At 44.1% G+C, this 19,255-nt stretch overlaps 1 protein-coding gene across 1 annotated transcript in view; it reads right to left on the bottom strand.

Annotated features, from left to right (window-relative positions):
• LOC119978135 (peroxisome proliferator-activated receptor delta-like) overlaps positions 1-19,255 on the bottom strand; it is a 97,256-nt gene that overhangs the window by 11,218 nt on the left and 66,783 nt on the right. Inside the window, exon 6 of the mRNA XM_038819558.1 lies at positions 2,502-2,949. Coding sequence (XP_038675486.1) covers positions 2,502-2,949 — 448 coding nt within the window. The remainder of the gene's footprint in view (positions 1-2,501; positions 2,950-19,255) is intronic.

Genomic DNA, 19,255 nt, shown 5'->3' with positions numbered 1-19,255 from the left:
CGGGATTATTCCCTGTGCCACGTGCCAGTGAGGCTAGAAATAGGAAGATAAAGCAGCTAAACATGTGGCTAAACAGCTGGTGTAGGAGGGAGGGTTTCCGTTATCTGTACCGCTGGGAGCTCCTCCGGGGCAGGTGTGACCTGTATAGGAAGGACGGGTTGCATCTAAACTGGAGAGGCATAAATATCCTGGCCGCGAGGTTTGCTAGTGTCACATGGGAGGGTTTAAACTAGTATGGCAGGGGGCTGGGTACCGGAGCAATAGGTCAGAAGGTGAAAAAATTGAGGGAGAACGAGGGAATAGGGCCAGTATGGCTCTGAGGAAGAGCAGAGAGGGAGATGTTGCTGAAAACAGCGGGACTGGTGGCCTGAAGTGCATATGTTTTAATGCAAGAAGTATAACAGGTAAGGCAGATGAACTTAGAGCTTGGATTAGTACTTGGAACTGTGATGTTGTTGCCATTACAGAGACCTGGTTGAGGGAAGGACAAGATTGGCAGCTAAACATTCCAGGATTTAGATGTTTCAGGTGGGATAGAGGGGGATGTAAAAGGGGTGGAGGAGTTGCGCTACTGGTTAGGGAGAATATCATAGCTGTACTGCGGGAGGACACCTCAGAGGGCAGCAAGGCTATATGGGTAGAGATCAGGAATAAGAAGAGTGCAGTCACAATGTTGGGGGTTTACTACAGGCCACCCAACAGCCAGCTGGAGATAGAGGAGCAGATAGGTAGACCGATTTTGGAAAGGAGTAAAAGCAACAGGGTTGTTGTGATGGGAGACTTTAACTTCCCCAATATTGACTGGGACTCACTTAGTACTAGGGGCTTGGACGGGGCAGAGTTTGTAAGGAGCATCCAGGAGGGCCTCTTAAAACAATATGTAGATAGTCCAACTAGGGAAGGGGCTATACTGGACCTGGTATTGGGGAATGAGCCGAGCCTGATGGTTGAAGTTTCAGTAGGGCAGCATTTCGGGTACAGTGACCACAATTCAGGAAGTTTTAAAGTGCTGGTGGACAAGGATAAGAGTGGTCCTAGGGTGAATGTGCTAAATTGGGGGAAGGCTAATTAGAACAATATTAGGCAGGAACTGAAGAACCTAGATTGGGGGCTAATGTTTGAGGGTAAATCAACATCTGACATGTGGGAGGCTTTCAAATGTCAGTTGAAAGGAATTCAGGACCTGCATGTTCTTGTGCAGAAGAAAGATAAATACGGCAAATTTTGGGAACCTTGGATAATGAAAGATATTGTAGGCCTCGTCAAAAAGAAAAAGGAGGCATTTGTCAGGGCTAGAAGGCTGAGAACAGACGAAACCTGTGTGGAATATAAGGAAAGTAGGAAGGAACTTAAGCAAGGAGTCAGGTGGGCTTAAAAAGGGTCACGAAAAGTCACTGGAGGCACTACCTAGCCGGTAGGAGGTTCACCATCGTCACCGACCAATGGTCGGTCGCTTTATGTTTGATAACGCACAACGGGGCAAAATAAAGAATGACAAAATTCTGAGGTGGAGAATAGAGATCTCCACCTATACGTACGATATTAAATATCGCCCGGGGAAGCTCAACGAGTCCCCAGATGCCCTGTCCCGCAGCACGTGCGCCAACGTGCAATTGGACCGCCTGAGATCCATCCACGATGACCTCTGCCACCCGGGGGTCACCCAGCTTGCCTCATCAAGTCCCGCAACCTACCCTACTCCACAGGGGAGGTCAAGGCCATGACTAAGGCATGCCAGATCTGTGCGGAATGCAAACCGCAATTCTATCGACCAGACAAGGCCCGCCTGATAAAGGCCTCTGGGCCCTTTGAGCGACTAAGTGTGGACTTCAAAGTGCCCCTCCCGTCCGCCAACCGCAACATCTATTTCCTCACCGTCATCGATGAGTTATCCTGCTTCCCTTTTGCTGTCCCCTGCCCCAATATAACCTTGGCCTCCGTGATCAAGGCACTGCGCAGCATCTTCACACTGTCTGGTTTCCCCGCTTATATCCACAGCGACAGCTTGGGTCACTGTCTGTGTGGAGTCTGCACGTTCTCCCCATGTCTGCGTGGGTTTTCCTCCAGGTGCTCCAGTTTCCTCCCACAGTCCAAAATTGTGCAGGTTAGATGGATTGGCCAGGCTAAATCACCCTTAGTGTCCAAAAAGTTTAGGTGAAGTTACTGGGTTACGGGGATAGGGTGGAGGCGTGGGCTTGGATGTGGAGCTCTTTCCAAGGACTGGTGCAGACTCGATGGGCCGAATTGCCTCCTTCTGCACTGTAAATTCTATGATTCTTTGTTTATGCAATTAATAATCAAGGGTTGGATAGCTCTACCCAACCTTCAAAAGGAAATTGGCTGAGTATGTAAAGGACAAAAAAAATTAGGAATATTGGGAAAATGGGAGTGGCAATAACTGGATGGCTCTTAGAAAGAACCACTGCAGACTTTACTATTCCACGATTCTATGAAGGGAAGGGAGTCAGTGCTTGCACAGATAATCATGGTTATTTCCTTACCTCCACATAAAATAATGGCAGCCACAAAAAGAGCCAAGTCGCTATCATCCAGTTCCAAGGCATTGAATTTCACTGCAAACTCAAATTTGGGTTCCATAATTTCACTAAATGGTTTGCGTAGGCTCCTCAAGAATTCCCGAGTCACAAATCCATTTCCATTAGCCACGAGAAGACCATCCTTATTCATAATCGATGCCAACATGGCAAAAATGGCTTCATGGACACCATATTTTAGTAATGTCACTTGGTCATTCAGGTATAGCTTTAAGAATTCAGGGATGCACTTGGCAAATTCAGTGAGTTCTCGGACTGTTTCAACAGTTGTGCACTGGCAACGATGGAAGACATGAACCGCAATCTCTTTGTTTGGAATTCCATTTACCGATTGTTTCCAAACTAGATTTTTCTCAGCCTGCCAGAGAGTCTCCATGTCGTGAATAACAAAAGGCTACATTCAGGAGAGAAAATAGAAAAATTAGAATTTGCTCAGAGGACCGGATTTACTTTTATTACCATCCAAATAGTTGCAAGTGCAACAGCCAAATTTCAGCTGTCTGAAAACTGGATTCATCTGAAAAAGTGGACATTGTTGACATAGGCTGCTGGTCTAGTTCAAGGGTCTGCATTAATTTCAAAGACTTTATTAGTTTCAAGCACCTTATGAGTGGGATGTCCAAAATCCAGGAAAATCCAGAATCCGGCAGTCTTGGTCCCAAGGATGCCAGATTTTGGATATTGGAGCTGTAAACAAAATTGCCCAGACGTCTTAAAATATCAGGATATAACTGAAAGCACAGTCAAATATGAATGTTTTCTACAGTTCTAACACTATCAATTAAAAAGGTAGGAATATAAAAATTGCCATTAAATTTTGGAAATTGCAATGCCCCATTTTATTCAGCTAGCCAGGAATGAGTGAGGGATCTACTGGCTAGTATAAACACTTACACTTTTAAATTTACTGTTGTCAACTTCACTTCCCTCATGGGGGAAATGCTACATAGCACTTGGTGCAAACTGAAATTGATGGGAGACATGATTCCTTAGGTTTCCACTCTCCCAATGCATGTGCTTTCTCAGTATCACAATCCTTATGTGTCTGTCGCACTTTTTGTCACAAATTCAGTCGCATGAATTGTGTGGCTCGATTGTGCATGTGCTCACAGATTCACATGCATGCATGCTTTCTGAGTCACTTGTGCTCAGAGTCTCTTTCGATTTCCACTTTCTCTCAACTATATTTTCAAACTACATATTTTTTCACAAGGTCAAACGTGCTTCTGCAAAATGGATGCCAAGAGTGGCAAGGTGGCACAGTGATTAGCATTGCTGCCTCACAGCACCAGGGACCCGGATATGATTCTGACCTTGTGCGAGTGTGAAGAGTTTGTACGTTCTCCCTGTGTCTGCGTGGGTTTCCTCCGGGTGTTCCAGTTTCCTCCCACGGTCCAAAGATGTGCAGGTTAGGTGGATTGGCCATGCTAAATTGCCGCTTAGTGTCCAAAGATGTGTGGGATTACAGAGATAGGGTGGGGGAGTGGGCCTAGGCAGTCGGTCCAGACTCGATCGGCTGCATAGCCTCCTTCTGCACTGTAAGGATTCTATAGATTCTATGAACAGTGACCAATTATTTAGACATAATTGTTAACTTTTAATGAGAGAGATGGAGAAGCAGAGGGCTTTACAGCTCTGCTACTCATCATGTGATGATGGAGGTGAGGGTTGCATGTGAACATAAAGTCTGGAATAGGGATAAAAGAAAATTACTGGGGATGCTGGAATCTGAAACAAAACCAATATCTCAGCAGGTCTCAACAGCATCTGTTGAGAGAAAAAACAGCTAATGATTTGAGTCTGGATGACTCTTTGACAATGGGGATATTTAGCAAGAAAATTGCAGAGGGTAGTATGGGATGGAGGCACCAATGGAATTTTAGTGCTAGGGCAATGATTTTAATCTTGAAGTATTGGGGGTCAGGGAAACAATGTAGGTCAGACAGTCTAAAGTCCACAGACTTGAAACTCACTATTCACAATCCCAGGTCTGATGCACTTCCCTTGCAGCTAGAAGGCATACACAATACTACTTACAGCCAGCAGATGTCTCCGCTGTACATAAATTGTAAATGTTTAAAAATACAGTAAATTCTTTATTATGCATACAGAAACATACATAGAAAATAGAAGTGGGGTGGCCATTCGGTCCTTTGAACCTGCTCCACTATTCATTAAGATCATGGCTGATCATCAAGTTCAATACCCTGATCCCACCTTCCAATTCCTTCTCGAAATTACACGTTTTGCTTCCACTACTTCTTGTGGTGGTGAATTCCACAGATTCACACTCTCTGGGTGAAGAAATTTCTCCTCACCTCAGTCCTAAAAGGTTTACCCCTTATCCTCAAACTATGACCCCCAGTTCTGGTCTCCCTCGCCACTGGGAACATTCTTTCTGAATCTACCCTGTCTAATCCTGTTAGAATTTTATAAATTTCTATAAAATCCCCTCTCACTCTTCTAAACTCCAATGAATATAATCCGAACTGATTTAGTCTATCCTCATACGACAGTCCCGCCATTCCAGGAATCAGCCAGGTAACTTTGCTGCACTCCCTCCATAGCAAGAACATCCGTCCTCAGATAAGGACAGCAAAACTGCAAACAATACTCATCACCAATGCCCTCTAAAATTGTAGTAAAATATCCCTAATCCTGAACTCAAATCCTCTCACTATAAAGGCTAACATACCATTTGTCTTCTTTACTGTTTGTGTACCTGCGCGCTTACTTTCAGCGACTGATGCACGAGGACACCAAGGTCTCGCTGAGTATCCACCTCTCTCAATTTATACGTTCAAATAATAATCTGTCTTCCTAGTTTTGCTACTAAAGTGGATAACCTCACATTTATCCAAGTTATACTGCATCTGCCATGCATATGCCCACTCAGCCTATCCAAATCACGCTGAAGCATCTCTGGATTCTCCTCACAGTTCATCTTCACACCCAATTTTGTATCATCTGCAAATTTGGAGATACTACATTTAATTCCCTTGTCCAAATCACAAATATATGATGTGAACAGTTGGGGTCCTAGCACAGATCCCTGCGGTATCCGATAGGCCTGCCAATCGGATAAAGACCGATTTAAATCATACAATCATAGAATTTACAGTGCAGAAGGGTCATTTGGCACATCGAGTCTGCATCAGCTCCCAGAAAGAGCACCCTACTTAAGCCCACACCTCCACTCAATCCCCGTAACCCAGCAACCCCACCTAACCCAAGAGCAATTTACCGTGGCCAATCCACCTAACCCGTACTTCTTTGGACTGTGGGAGGAAACCGGAGCACCCGGAGGAAACCCACACAGACACGGGGAGAACGTGCAGACTCCGCACAGACAGTGGCCCAAGCCGTGAATCGAACCTGGGACACTGGAGCTGTGAAGTAACTATGCTAACGTCTTTGCTACTGTGCTACCCTGTTTATTCCAATCTTTTGATTCCTGTCTGCTAAACAGCGTTCTATCCATCTCAAGTCACTACTCGCAATCCCATGCGCTTTAACTTTACATAATTATAGGCCAGTTAGCTTAACTTCAGTAGTAGGGAAGATGCTGGAATCTATCATCAAGGAAGAAATAGCAAGGCACCTGGATGAAAATTGTCCCATTGGACAGATGCAGCATGGATTCATAAAGGGAAGGTCGTGCCTAACTAATTTAGTGGAATTTTTTTTGAGGACATTATCAGTGCGGTAGACAACGGGGAGCCAATGGATGTGGTATATCTGGATTTCCAGAAGGCTTTTGACAAGGTGCCACACAAAAGGTTCCTGCATAAGATAATGATGCATGGCATTAAGGGTAAAGTAGTAGCATGGATAGAGGATTGGTTAATTAATAGAAAGCAAAGAGTGGGGATTAATGGGTGTTTCTCTGGTTAGCAATCAGTAGTTAGTGGTGTCTCTCAGGGATCCGTGTTGGGTCCACAATTGATATAGATGATTTGAAGTTGGGGACCAAGTGCAATGTGTTCAAGTTTGCAGACAATACGAAGATGAGTGGTAAAGCAAAAAGTGCAGAGGATACTGGGAGTCTGCAGAGGGATTTGGATAGGTTAAGTGAATGGGCTAGGGTCTGGCAGATGGAATACAATTTTGACAAAGGTGAGGTTATCCATTTTGGTAGGAACAACAGCAAAAGGGATTATTATTTAAATGATAAAATATTAAAACATGCTGCTGTGCAGAGAGACCTGGGTGTGCGAGTGCATGAGTCGGAAAAGTTGGTTTACAGGTGCAACAGGTGACTAAGAAGGCAAATGAAGTTTTGTCCTTCGTTGCGAGAGGGATGGAGTTTAAGACTAGGGAGGTTATGCTGCAACTTTATACGGTGTTAGTGAGGCTACACCTGGAGTATTGTGTTCAGTTTTTTGTTTTCTTACACGAGAAAGGACCTACTGGCGCTGGAGGGTGTGCAGAGGAGATTCACTAGGTTAATCCTAGAGTTGAGGAGGTTGGATTATGAGGTTGAGTAGACCAGGACTGTGTGCGTTGGAATTTAGAAGGATGTGGGGGGGGGGGGGGGGGGGGGGGGGTGTAATATCTTATTGAAACATATAAAATTATGAAGGGAATAGATAGGATAAATGCGGAGCGGTTGTTTCCACTGGCGGGTGAAAGGAGAACTAGGGGGCATAGCCTCAAAATAAGGGGAAATAGATTTAGGACTGAGTTTAGGAGGAACTTCTTCACCCAAAGGGTTGTGAATCTATGGAAGACCCTGCCCAGTGAAGCAGTTGAGGCTCCTTCGTTAAATGTTTTCAAGATAAAGATACAGTTTTTTGAAGAATAAAAGGTTATGGTGTTTGGGCGGGAAAATGGAGCTGAGTCCACAAAATCAGCCACGATCTCACTGAATGGCAGAACAGGCTCGAAGGGCCAGATGGCCGACTCCTGCTCCTAGTTCTTATGTTCTTTTAATAATCTGCCAGTCCTTTAACGATATGGCTAGCTATATTCAGCTAGAAAGGATCAAATTTGCCCTGAGAGGGTCGGTACAGGGATTCTCCAGGCGGTGGCAACCTTTCCTTGACTTTTTAGATCAGAGATAGGCGTTCGGGGTCGTGGCAGCAGCAACCCGGGGGGGGGGGGGGGGGGGGAGGGGGAGGGGGGGGCAGCAATGGTCGTGGGGGGGACATGCACGACTGTAACGCGGGCAAGTCTGCTCGCTGCTCATGTCTGAAACTGTAGGCTGCCTTGTTTGTTAAGTTGTTGCTTGGGGGAGGGGGGGGGGGGAGGACTGGTGCGCGCGAGAGGGCGGGCGAGGGAGGGATATTTGCCTAGAGGGATTGTGTTGTAAATAATTTAAAAATTAGTAGGGGTAAATGTTTGTATGGAAAAACTCTTTCAATAAAAATTATTTAAAAAAAAAAAAATAATCTGCCAGTCCTTATGTTTTTTTAATAATCTGCTATGTGAGACCATGTCCATGACCTCTGAAAGTCTAAATAAACCACATCATTATTATACATAGAAACATACATAGAAAATAGAAGTGGGGTCTCCCTGGTCTACTAGTTCCAGTAGATTTGTCCAGCATGATTACCCTTTCATAAATCCATGCTGACATTGTCTGATTATACTACTGCTTTCCAAATGCTGTGCTAGGAAATCCTTGATAAATAGCAACTTCCCTACTACCGAAGTTAGACTCACTGGTCTGTAGTTCCCCGTTTTCTCTCTACCTCCCTTTTCGAATAGTGGAGTTATATCAGCTACCCTCCAATCTGTAGGAACCATTTCAGAGTCCAAAGAATTTTGAAATGATGCCAATAGATCTGCTATTTTTAGGGTTACTTCCTCAAGTACTCTGGGATGAAGATTATCAGGCCCTGGAGATTCATCCGCCTTCAATCCTATCTATTACCCGAAAACCATTTCTCTACTAATACTAATCTCCTTCAGCTCCTCATAAAAACTTATGTTTCTCAGAACTTCTGGTACATTATTCATGTCTTCTTTTGTGAAGAAAGAAGCAAAGTACGAATTTAGTTCCTCAGCCATTTCTTTGTACCCCGTTATGAATTCCCCTGTTTCTGGCTGTAAGAGGCGCACATTCATTTGCATCAATTTTTTTCTCTTTACATACCTATAGAAACATTTACAATCAATTTTTATCTCTCCCCCCCCCCCCCCCCCAAACTTACTTTCTTATTGTATTTTTCCCTTCTTAATCAATCCCTTGGTCTGCCTTTGCTGAATTTGAAACTATTCCCAATCCTCAGATCCTATTGCTATTGCTTTTTCTTGCTAACCTTTGAAAGCAGGCCAGCAGCACGGTTCAATTCCCGTACCAGCCTCCCCGAACAGGCGCCAAGGGACGAGGGGGCACTAGGCAACTAGGGACTTTTCACAGTAACTTAATTTGAAGCCTACTTGTGACAATATGCGATTTTCATTTTCATTTCATTTCTTTTTTGAATCGAATACTGTCCCTAATTTCCCTTGTTAGCCATGGTTTGGCCACAGTTCTCTTTCTACTATTGCGCCAAATAGATGAACAACTTTTGGAGTTCATGGGCAAAATTCTCCCCTACCCGGCGGGGCGGGGGGTCCCGGCGTAGCGGAGTGGCGCCAACCACTCCGGCGTTGGGCCTCCCCAAAGCGCTACGCCGATCGGTGTCGGTGCTGAAAGACCTTCGCCGGTCAACGTGCGTCCGCGCATGCGCCGGAGCTTCAGCGGCCACTGACGTCACCACCGGTGCATGCGCGGTGGAGGGGGTCTCTTCCGCCTCCGCCACGGTGGAGGCCGTGGCGGCGGCGGAAGAAAGAGTGTCCTCACGGCACTGGCCCTCCCGCCGATCAGTGGGCCCCGATCGCGGGCTAGGAGACTGTAGGGGCGCCCCTCGGGGTCCGATCACCCCGCGCCCCCCACCAGCACCCCGGGGGCCCGCTCGTGCTGCCAATCCCGCCGGCACAGAGGTGGTTTAAACCACGTCGGTGGGAGAGGCCTGACAGCGGCGGGACTTCGGCCCATCGCGGGCCGGAGAATCGCCGCGATGGGCACACTGATCGGTGGGCGCGATTCCCGGGTGGCGGGATTTACGCCGGCCCCGGGCGACTCCCCGACCCTGCGGGGGGGTCGGAGAATTCCGCCCCATGTATTCGTTCCTAGAATGCCTGCCATTGCCTCTCTACTGTGCTTCCTTTCAGTAATGTTTCCCAGTCCATCATAGGCAACTCATGCCTCATACCATCATAGTTACCTTTATTGAGATTCAGGATCCTAGTCTTAGAATCAACTACCTCACAATTCACCATGATAAAGAATTCTATCATGTTGTGGTCACTCATCCCCAAGGATTCTCTCACAACTAGGTTATCAACTAATCCTTTCTCATTGCACAACACCCAGTCCAAGATGGCAGATTTCCTTGTTGGTTCCTCAACGTACTGGTCCAGAAAACCATCCCGTACACACTCCAGAAATTCCTCCTCTATTGTACTGTGACTAATTTGACTCACCCAATCTATATGCAGATTAAAGTCACCCAGAATCACAGAAGTTCCTTTATCACATGCATCTCTGATTTCCTGCCTAATGCTATTCCCAACATTACCACTGTAGTTTGGTGGTCTGTATACAACCCTTCCGAATGTTTTTTGTCTCGTGGTGTTTCTTAGCTCAACCCACACAGATTCCACATTGTCTGTACTAATATCTTTCCTAAATATTGTATCAATATTTTCTCTTTTTAAAAAAAATTATTTTTATTCAAATTTTCACAAAAAGAAACCAATAACAGAAAATTCTAAGAACAAAAAAACCCAGATTCCTCCCCCCCCCCCCCCAATACAAAAGAGAAACAATAAATTAATGCCCGTTGTTGGCAAAAAAACAGATATTCAACCCAAAACAAAAACAAAGAGACAACCCCCCCCCCCCCCCCCCCCCCCCCCCTCCCCCGGGTTGCTGCTGCTGCTGACCTTTGTTTTTACCGTTTTGCCAGGAGATCTAGGAATTGTTGTCATCTCCTGAAAAACCCCTGCACTGACCCCCTTAGAGCAAATTACACCCTCTCCAATTTAATAAACCCCGCCATATCGTTGGACCAGGCCTCCACGCTTGGGGGCCTCGCATCCTTCCACTGAAGAAGAATCCTCCGCCGGGCTACTAGGGACGCAAAGACCGAACACTGGCCTCTTTGTATCAATATTTTCTTTAATCAACAATGCAACTCCACCACCTTTTCCTTTCTGTCTGTCCTTCCTAAAAACTGAACAGCCCTCAATGTTTAGTTCAATCCTTGGTCATCTTGGAGTCATGTCTCCATAATCCCAATTATATTATACCCCTTTACATCTATCTGCGCAACTAATTCATCCACTTTATTTCAAATGCTCCGAGCATTCAGGTATAAAACCTTACGGCTAGCCCTTTTAACATTCCTTGACCGGTCCCTACTATTTTTTTTTAAACAGTGTCCGGCATGTGTGGGAATGGGTGATGCAGGTTAATCAAAAGTGTTAGTTAATGGAAAATTCCATTTACCAATATAGCCCAATACTTTAGCATTAACTAATGCGCAAGTACTGAGGAAGTAAAGAACAATATTATTTTTACTTCTAATCTTCAACAGTACAGTAAAACATAATTTGAATTACAAAATAACATAGTATGGAGGTACAGGTTCTGGATAACTTGTAATTGCTTCCAATTAATAAGACGGCAATTCGTATTTGGGGAACATCAGAAATTCCAGTTAGTAGAGAATTCCAGTTGACAGGGTGCCGGATAACACAAGGATTTACTGTACATCCCAACATTTTAAGTTCCTAACTCTCAATAAATAGAGTATTGAAATTACTTTAATATTTGTTAAAAAATAGACTGATGCTGGAAACTAACTCCAATTGGAAAGAATAAATGTATTTTGGTCCAGCCTTGAGTGAAATTCAATCTTTTAAACTTTAAGCAGAATGGACCCCACCAAGTATCAAATGTCACGGAACTACAAAATAGTGACAGCACAGGAGGCTATTTGGTCTATCGTGTCATGCTGGCTTTCCAAAGGAGCAATTCACTTAGTGCTACCCACCCCCCAATGTTTAACAAATGTTTAACAAATATTTCACCTGTTAACTCTAACGAAGGATTATAATAGGCTATTGCCAAGTCAGGATCAGAGAAAAAATATGAATGTGTGCATTATACACAATATCGCCAATATTTTCCAGATGTGTTCAGTGAAGGTCAATCCTCAGCCAGTCAGTACACATGACATGAGTACTACCCTGCCAGCTTCAACAAAACAAAAACATGTACAGAGAACAGTCCTTATCACAGGGTGATTTTGATTTGCATGTCCTGAGATTTCCTCTTAACCATTCTGTGTTTGCCTCAGGGGTGGGAATGGAGGGCAACGACCTCTTCATTTATATAGTTGTACTTTATTCCTCCCTCCAAATGTATGTACACAAAATTCACTTCATAAAAAGTTATTGCAAAAAATAATTTGCAACAGAATATTTGCTAAACTCTATGCAGTGTTCTCAATAACATGTAGAACTACAAAGGATACACTTATTATACAAGACCGATTACAATGTTGACCTATTCAAACAAACTTATAATCAGATTGTGGCCCATGCATGGATGTTGATATTATTGAAGGAAGAATTTAATATGTCTGTAGAGTGTAATCCTTTTGGGCATAGTTTAGTTCAAAACTAAAAGCGTTCTGAAATATAGCCCCAACTTTGACTTCAGAAAAATATTGTGCGTTGAAGTCAATATTATTCAGACATTTACCAACACTCTTCCCTCAGTCAGAGGGCTGCACATTCAAGTCCCCACGTCAGGACTTCAGCACATAATTCAGGCTGATACCTCAATGTTACAGGAGCTTTAAATGAGATGTTATCAGATGGATGTTGAGGATGTTCAGAAGAAAAGCAGGAAAGTCTCCCAATGTCTTGGCCAACACCACCAAAACAGATCAACTTATCATTCATCCCAATACTGCTTTTGAAATTTTGGCTGAACACAAAATGGCAGTACTATTTGCTTACTTAATAAAGTAATTTAGGGCACATAAAGCACTCAAGACATTCCTGAAAGATATAAGGTGTAACATAAATTTAAACATGTCTATTTTCCCTCAACCGAGGCTTGACTCTGGAAAGAAAACGAACACTTCAATATTTTTCAGCAGCAGTAGCAGAAAACTCTCCCTTTCTAATTAATAAAAAACAAAATTATAACAGGCTATCTTAATCTAAATTGTTTCTATATTAACTTGGGATAGGGGCAGGAAGCAGGAGAGCGTACATTTATGAAGCCCATGTGTTTAGTACCAGTACAGTCTTTGGGCCAGGTAACCTGCAGGTGAATGAACCTCAAATAATTCATCATCTGTTTGTGAGGTGCACCTCTGGTTTCAACTAAAGGACCTCATTTATACTTCTGTGAACGGAACAAAAACACGAAGCGCTAATATTTAATATCAAACAAAATTACATTTCCTTTTTTTTCTCTCTTTCGTAAAAAATTTAGAATACCCAATTATTTTTTCCAATTAAGGGGCAATTTAGCATGGCCAATCCGCCTATCCTGAACATCTTTGGGCTGTGGGGGACAAACCCACGCAGACATGGGGAGAATGTGCAAACTCCATACAGTGACCCGGAGCCGGGATCGAACCTGGGTCCTCAGAGCCGTAGGCAGCAATGCTAATCACTGCACCCCCGTGCCGCCCAACCAAATTACATTTCCACACAAATATAGCATTACATCACAATTCAAGAAATACATTATTTACAGACCTAACTTCATTCTGAGATGGGACTGTTGACCATTAAGTTCTCATCCTATTTTGATTCTGGATGAAAATCAAGTTTCTACAATACAAGAAACAGCACTTTAAGCACCTTTACTGCTGTGTTTCAATTTTGCATTGAACTGATTGAAAAAGTTTCAGAAGCCATTCTTTGGCGATTAGTATGACATCAGAAGTCCTGCACCTTTTTTTAAAGTCACACACTGAATCTCAAAAGAAGTGTGGCTCCTTTTCTGAGTTTAATGTGAAAGTGAAGTCTAGAAAGAGCAATTTCTATTAGGAATATTCCACTTCTGTCTAAAAGTAATATCTATATAATATAAATCCTACATCTGCACATACTTTTTCCATCACAAATTCCTACATCCACATTTTTAATGGAAACTACCTATATAAACTTGGTACTGTGCAAACATAACTTCCTCCCAGTGGGCATGTACAGTTTGGGTTATGTCTACACTTACTATTCTTCCATACCATTTTGTAGAATTACCTCCATGCATTTCGCTCCCATGTTTATACAGCTGCCTTCTATGGGTCTCTGTGCAAGCCTGAGAGAGCAATTCTGGGAATAGCCCTGGGATTACTGTGTTATGATGTAATTAGTGGCAGAATTAAAGACATCTTTAAGAGGGGAATTTGGAGTGGATGGGGGAAGAATTCAGTTTTCATGGTCCATGGGGGTACCAATTAAATAGATAGGGCCAAGAAAGAAGCTCAGCAGATGGTGAATGAGCAGCTAGGGACGTAAACCCACAGAAGGTATTAATTTCTGCAATACTACCTGAGCCATGAGCAAATTGGCATAAGGAAAATAAGATCAGAGAATTGATTGTGTGTCTCAAAGATTGATGCGGCAGAAACAGGTTTCAATTCATGGGTACTAGCACCAGTACTTAAAGTGAGTGCTGTACTGTTGGGACGGACTTCGCCCAACCCACGCTAGGACCAGTATACTAACTAATCATATAACAACGGCTGTAGAGAGAATTTGAACTAAATAGTGATGGGGGAGGGTTCATGTCAGGGGAGATTGGAACATTGTGGTGGTATGAATGTGAGCACTGCCATTGGTGCAGAGCATGGGTTTCCCATTGGCTCTGGCTGGTCATGTGCCTCTCGTCCGATTGGTTGGGACTAGTCATGTGACTGCTCACCAATTGGTCGAGGCAAGTAGACCCCGCCTCCGAGACGGGGTATAAGTATCCAGAGTTCCCGGCGGTCGGCCTTTCTCTGTAGTCGACCACCGGGCTAACAACTAGCTGATTAAAGCCACAGTTTGGATCTTCATCGTGTCTCGAGTCCAATTGATGGTCCATCAAACATTAAAAAGGACAAGGCAATAATTCAGGGTAATGTGGGCAATAATAACCAGAGTGTGACAGGAAAGGACAGAGCATCTAAATATAAGATCACACCAGGAAATATGTTAGAGTAGGGAAAACACAGTAAAATGACAGAATTAAATGCTCTTTATCAGAAAGAATGCAGCATTTGTGACAAAATGGGTGAATTGATAATACAAAGAGAAACAAATGGGTACGATAGCCATTACAGAGACATGGTTGCAAAGTAATCATGGCTGGGACCTGAATATTGAAGTATTTGGCATTTTGGAAGAACTGAAAGAGGGGGAAGGAGGTGGGGCAGCTCCATTAATAAAGCATGAGATCAGTCCAGTGTTGAGAAATGATTTGGAGGATCAAAAACAATCAGTTTGGGTGGAGATAAAAATTAGCAATGAAATGTCACTGGTGGGAGTGGTTAATAGGCCCACTTATACCACGTGCACTGTAGGACAGTATAAATCAAGTAATAACTGAGGCTTGTACGAAAGGTACTGCAGTAACTGTGGGAGATTTTAATCTTCACAAAGATTGGATAAATCAAACTTGCAAGAAGGAGGAGTTCAGAGTGTATTCTGGACAGTTTCTTAGAATAATATGTCCTGAACCAACCAGGGAACAGATTACTTTACATCAGGCAATGTGTAATGAAACAAGATTAATTAATGACCTCATAATACAGGATCCTCTGGGAAAAGAGTCAAAGTGGTTGCCGATGAGCTACAGTGAATATGTGAGGGTAGCACACGACAGAAAAGTGTGGCATACCATGTCAGCATATCTCCTGACAAGAGCTGCTACATGCAGTAGCAGCTAGGCAAGAGTGATCATATGATGCTATAATTTCACGTTCAGTTTGAGGGTGAGAAATGTAGGTCTGAAATTAATATCTTAAATGTAAAGGCAATTCCAAACATAAGACAACAGAGTTGGGTAAAACAAGTGGGAAAAGGGTCAGAAAATAAAGAAGCAGTGGCAAATATTTAAGGAGTTATTTCATAACTCTCAACAAAGACATTTTCCACTGGAAAAGAATGATGCTACAAGAATGTTCCATCCATGGCTAACTATGGAAGTTAAGGATAGTATCAAATTGAAAGAAAAATGTACACAATGCTGAAAGGATTATTGGTAACCCAGAGGTTGGGAAAATTTTATAAACCAGTGAAGGATAACTAAAAAATCAGAGAGAGAAATTGGAATACGAGAGAAATATAAAATATATAGCAAGAAACACAAAAACATACAGTAAAGCTTTTAGAAGTGTATACATCTAAATAAATAAAGGAAGATAGTAGCTAACGTGAGCATTGGTTCCTTAGCGTGACCTAGAGAATTAATAATGGAAAATGAGGAAATGGTAGACTTTGAACAAGTATTTTATAACTATCTTTGCATTAGGAGACACAGAAAGCATCCCAAGGAATCATGAGGCAAAAAGGGAGGAGCTTAAAACAATCATGGTCACTAGAGAAAAATAGGAAAACTAATAGGACTAAAGGCTAGCAAATTGATCTGCGTCCTAGGGTCTTGTAGGTGGCTGCAGAGATAATGGATTCACTGGGTGTAATCTTCTAAAATTCCCCAGATTCAGGAAAAACGCTAGTAGATTGGAAAACTGCAAATGTAACACCATCATTAAGAAAGGAGAAAGACGAGGGCTGCACGGTAGTGCAGTGGTTAGCACCACAGCCTCATGGGACCAAGGTCCCAGGTTCGATCCTGGCTCTGGGTCACTATTCGTGTGGAGTTTGCACATTCTCCCAGTGTTTGTGTGGGTTTTGCCCCCACAACCCAAAAGATGTGCAAGGTAGGTGGATTGGCCATGCTAAATTGTCCCTTAATTGGAAAAAAAATGAATTGGGTACATTAAATTTAGAAAAACAAAGAAAGGAGACAGACAACAAGCAGGACACTTTAAGGCAGTATTTCTAACATCTGCCATTGGGAAAATGTTAGAGGTCTTTATTAAGAAACTAGTAGTAGGTAATTTACAAAGTCATGGGCAAGATTCTTTGTACCCCCTGGCAGAGTTTCTCAGCAGCAGGAAGTGACCCGCCATTGGCCAGCAGAGGATCTTCTGGTCCTGCTGCTGTCAATGGGCTTTCCCACTGAATCTATGCCACACCACCAGGAAATATGCGGTGGGGTTGCACCATCAGTGAGACCAGAAGATCCTGCCGGTGCAAACAGTCGGAATATCTCATAATACAATCAGGCAGCGTCAACGTGGTTTTGTGATAGGGAAATAGTGTTTGACAAATATATTAAGAGTTCTTGGAGAATGTAACAAGCAGGGTGGATAAAGGGGTCAGGTAGATTTCCAAAATTGGATAAAGGCATCTTTCTAAGTAGCCACGTAAAAAATTACTCCACAAGATAAGAGCTCATGGTGTTGGGGTCGTATATTACAAAGCTAACTAGCAGGAAACAAAAAGTCAGGACGGCAGATTGGAACCAGTGGAATACCACAGGGTTCAGTGTTAAGAACGAAGAACAAAGAAAATTACAGCACAGGAACAGGCCCTTCGGCCCTCCCAGCCTGCGCCGATCCAGATCCTTTATCTAAACCTGTCTCCTTTTTTCCAAGGTCTACTTCCCTCTGTTCCCGCCCATTCATATACCTGTCTAGATGCTTCTTAAATGATGCTATCGTGCCCGCCTCTACCACCTCCGCTGGTAAAGCGTTCCAGGCACCCACCACCCTCTGCGTAAAAAACTTTCCACGCACATCTCCCTTAAACCTTCCCCCTCTCACCTTGAAATCGTGACCCCTTGCAACTGACACCCCCACTCTTGGGAATAGCTTGTTGCTATCCACCCTGTCCATACCTCTCATAATTTTGTAGACCTCAATCAGGTCCCCCCTCAACCTTCGTCTTTCCAACGAAAATAATCCTAATCTACTCAACCTTTCTTCATAGCTAGCACCCTCCATACCAGGCAACATCCTGGTGAACCTCCTCTGCACCCTCTCCAAGGCATCCACATCCTACTGGTAATGTGGCGACCAGAACTGCACGCAGTATTCCAAATGTGGCCGAACCAAAGTCCTATACATGACCTGCCAACTCTTGTACTCAATACCCCGTCCGATGAAGGCAAGCATGCTGTATGCCTTCTTGACCACTCTATCAACCTGCGTTGCCACCTTCAGGGTACAATGGACCTGAACTCCCAGATCTCTCTGCACATCAATTTTCCCCAAGACCCTTCCATTGACCATATAGTCCGCTCTTGAATTTGATCTTCCAAAATGCATCACCTCGCATTTGCCTGGATTGAACTCCATCTGCCATTTCTCTGCCCAACTCTCCAATCTATCTATATTTTGTTGTATTCTCTGACAGTCCTCCTCGCTATCTGCAACTCCACCAATCTTAGTATCATCTGCAAACTTGCTAATCAGACCACCTATACCTTCCTCCAGGTTGGCCTCAACTATTTACAATCTATATTAATGACTTGAAGGGACCAACTGTATTGTAGCCAAATTTCCTGATGATACAAAGATTAGTAGGAAAGCAAATTGTAAGGATACAAAGATTCTGCATGGTTGTCTACTTTGGCAGGAAGTATCGAAAGGTAGATTTTTATTTAAATGGTGATGACAGAATAGAATCCATAGAATCGACTACAGTGCAGATGGCCATTCAGCCCATCACGTTTGTACCAAACCTCTGAAAAAGCACCCTATCTAGGCCAAATCCCTGCCTTATCCCCGTAGCCCCACCTAACCTGCACACCTTTGGACACTATTTAGCATGGCCAGTCCGAAGCAAGCACTCCAAGCGCAGACTTTGGGGTTGTGAGGTTGTTGCTGTTGTTGAGAGTGGTTGCTGCTGCAGCTCTCTCTCTCTCAGTGTTGAGCTCTCAGTTTGTTGCTTGTCCCCAGGTTGGTTGCTGCTGAGCTGCCTGGAGGAAGGAGGGATGAGGAAAGAAAGAAGGACAAGAAGACGTCTTCAACACCCAGGTAGGAACTGAGCCCTTTGGACTGTACTCCCGGGCTGAGGGCCCTGCCTGGCACGGTTCTCCCAATCATCAACATCTGCCTTCAGCAAGGACAAAGATTCCATCAGGTGTGCTTCTTCCGGGACAGTGGGATCGAGTGGACAGTGTGTTTGCTGAACCCCTACTGGGCTGAAGACCGCAGACGCCAGCGGCTTCTTTTGGCAGGGTGGATTCATATTCCATTGGTGTGGTCATTCCAGGATGGAAGCACAGACTGTGTTTTTGCTGAGCCCTACCCGGCTGAAGACCTCGCAAACCAGTACCTACTTGCATCAATGTGGCCATCCTTGGGTGGGAGCACGGACTGTGCTTTTGCTGGGCCCCCTTGCGGGCTGAAGATGTGCTTGTGCTCACCTATCCTCCCACCCTCCAGCTTCACAGAAGTCTCCCACCTCAGGCACCAATCCATCCATGGTGTCCCACCCTCCTGTGCCGCTATCCTCCTCCTCCTGATGTGTCCATTACTCGCTCTTCCCTTCCTTCCCTTATTCCTTTGCCTACCTCCTAGGGGGAGGGTACATTGTTCCACCTCGCTCCTCCCCTAACCTGCCCC

The sequence above is a fragment of the Scyliorhinus canicula genome, chromosome 15, assembly GCF_902713615.1.
Source record: "Scyliorhinus canicula chromosome 15, sScyCan1.1, whole genome shotgun sequence".
Taxonomy (NCBI): domain Eukaryota; kingdom Metazoa; phylum Chordata; class Chondrichthyes; order Carcharhiniformes; family Scyliorhinidae; genus Scyliorhinus; species Scyliorhinus canicula.
Note: the sequence above shows the minus strand (reverse complement) of the source record. Positions and strands in the feature narration are given on the sequence as shown.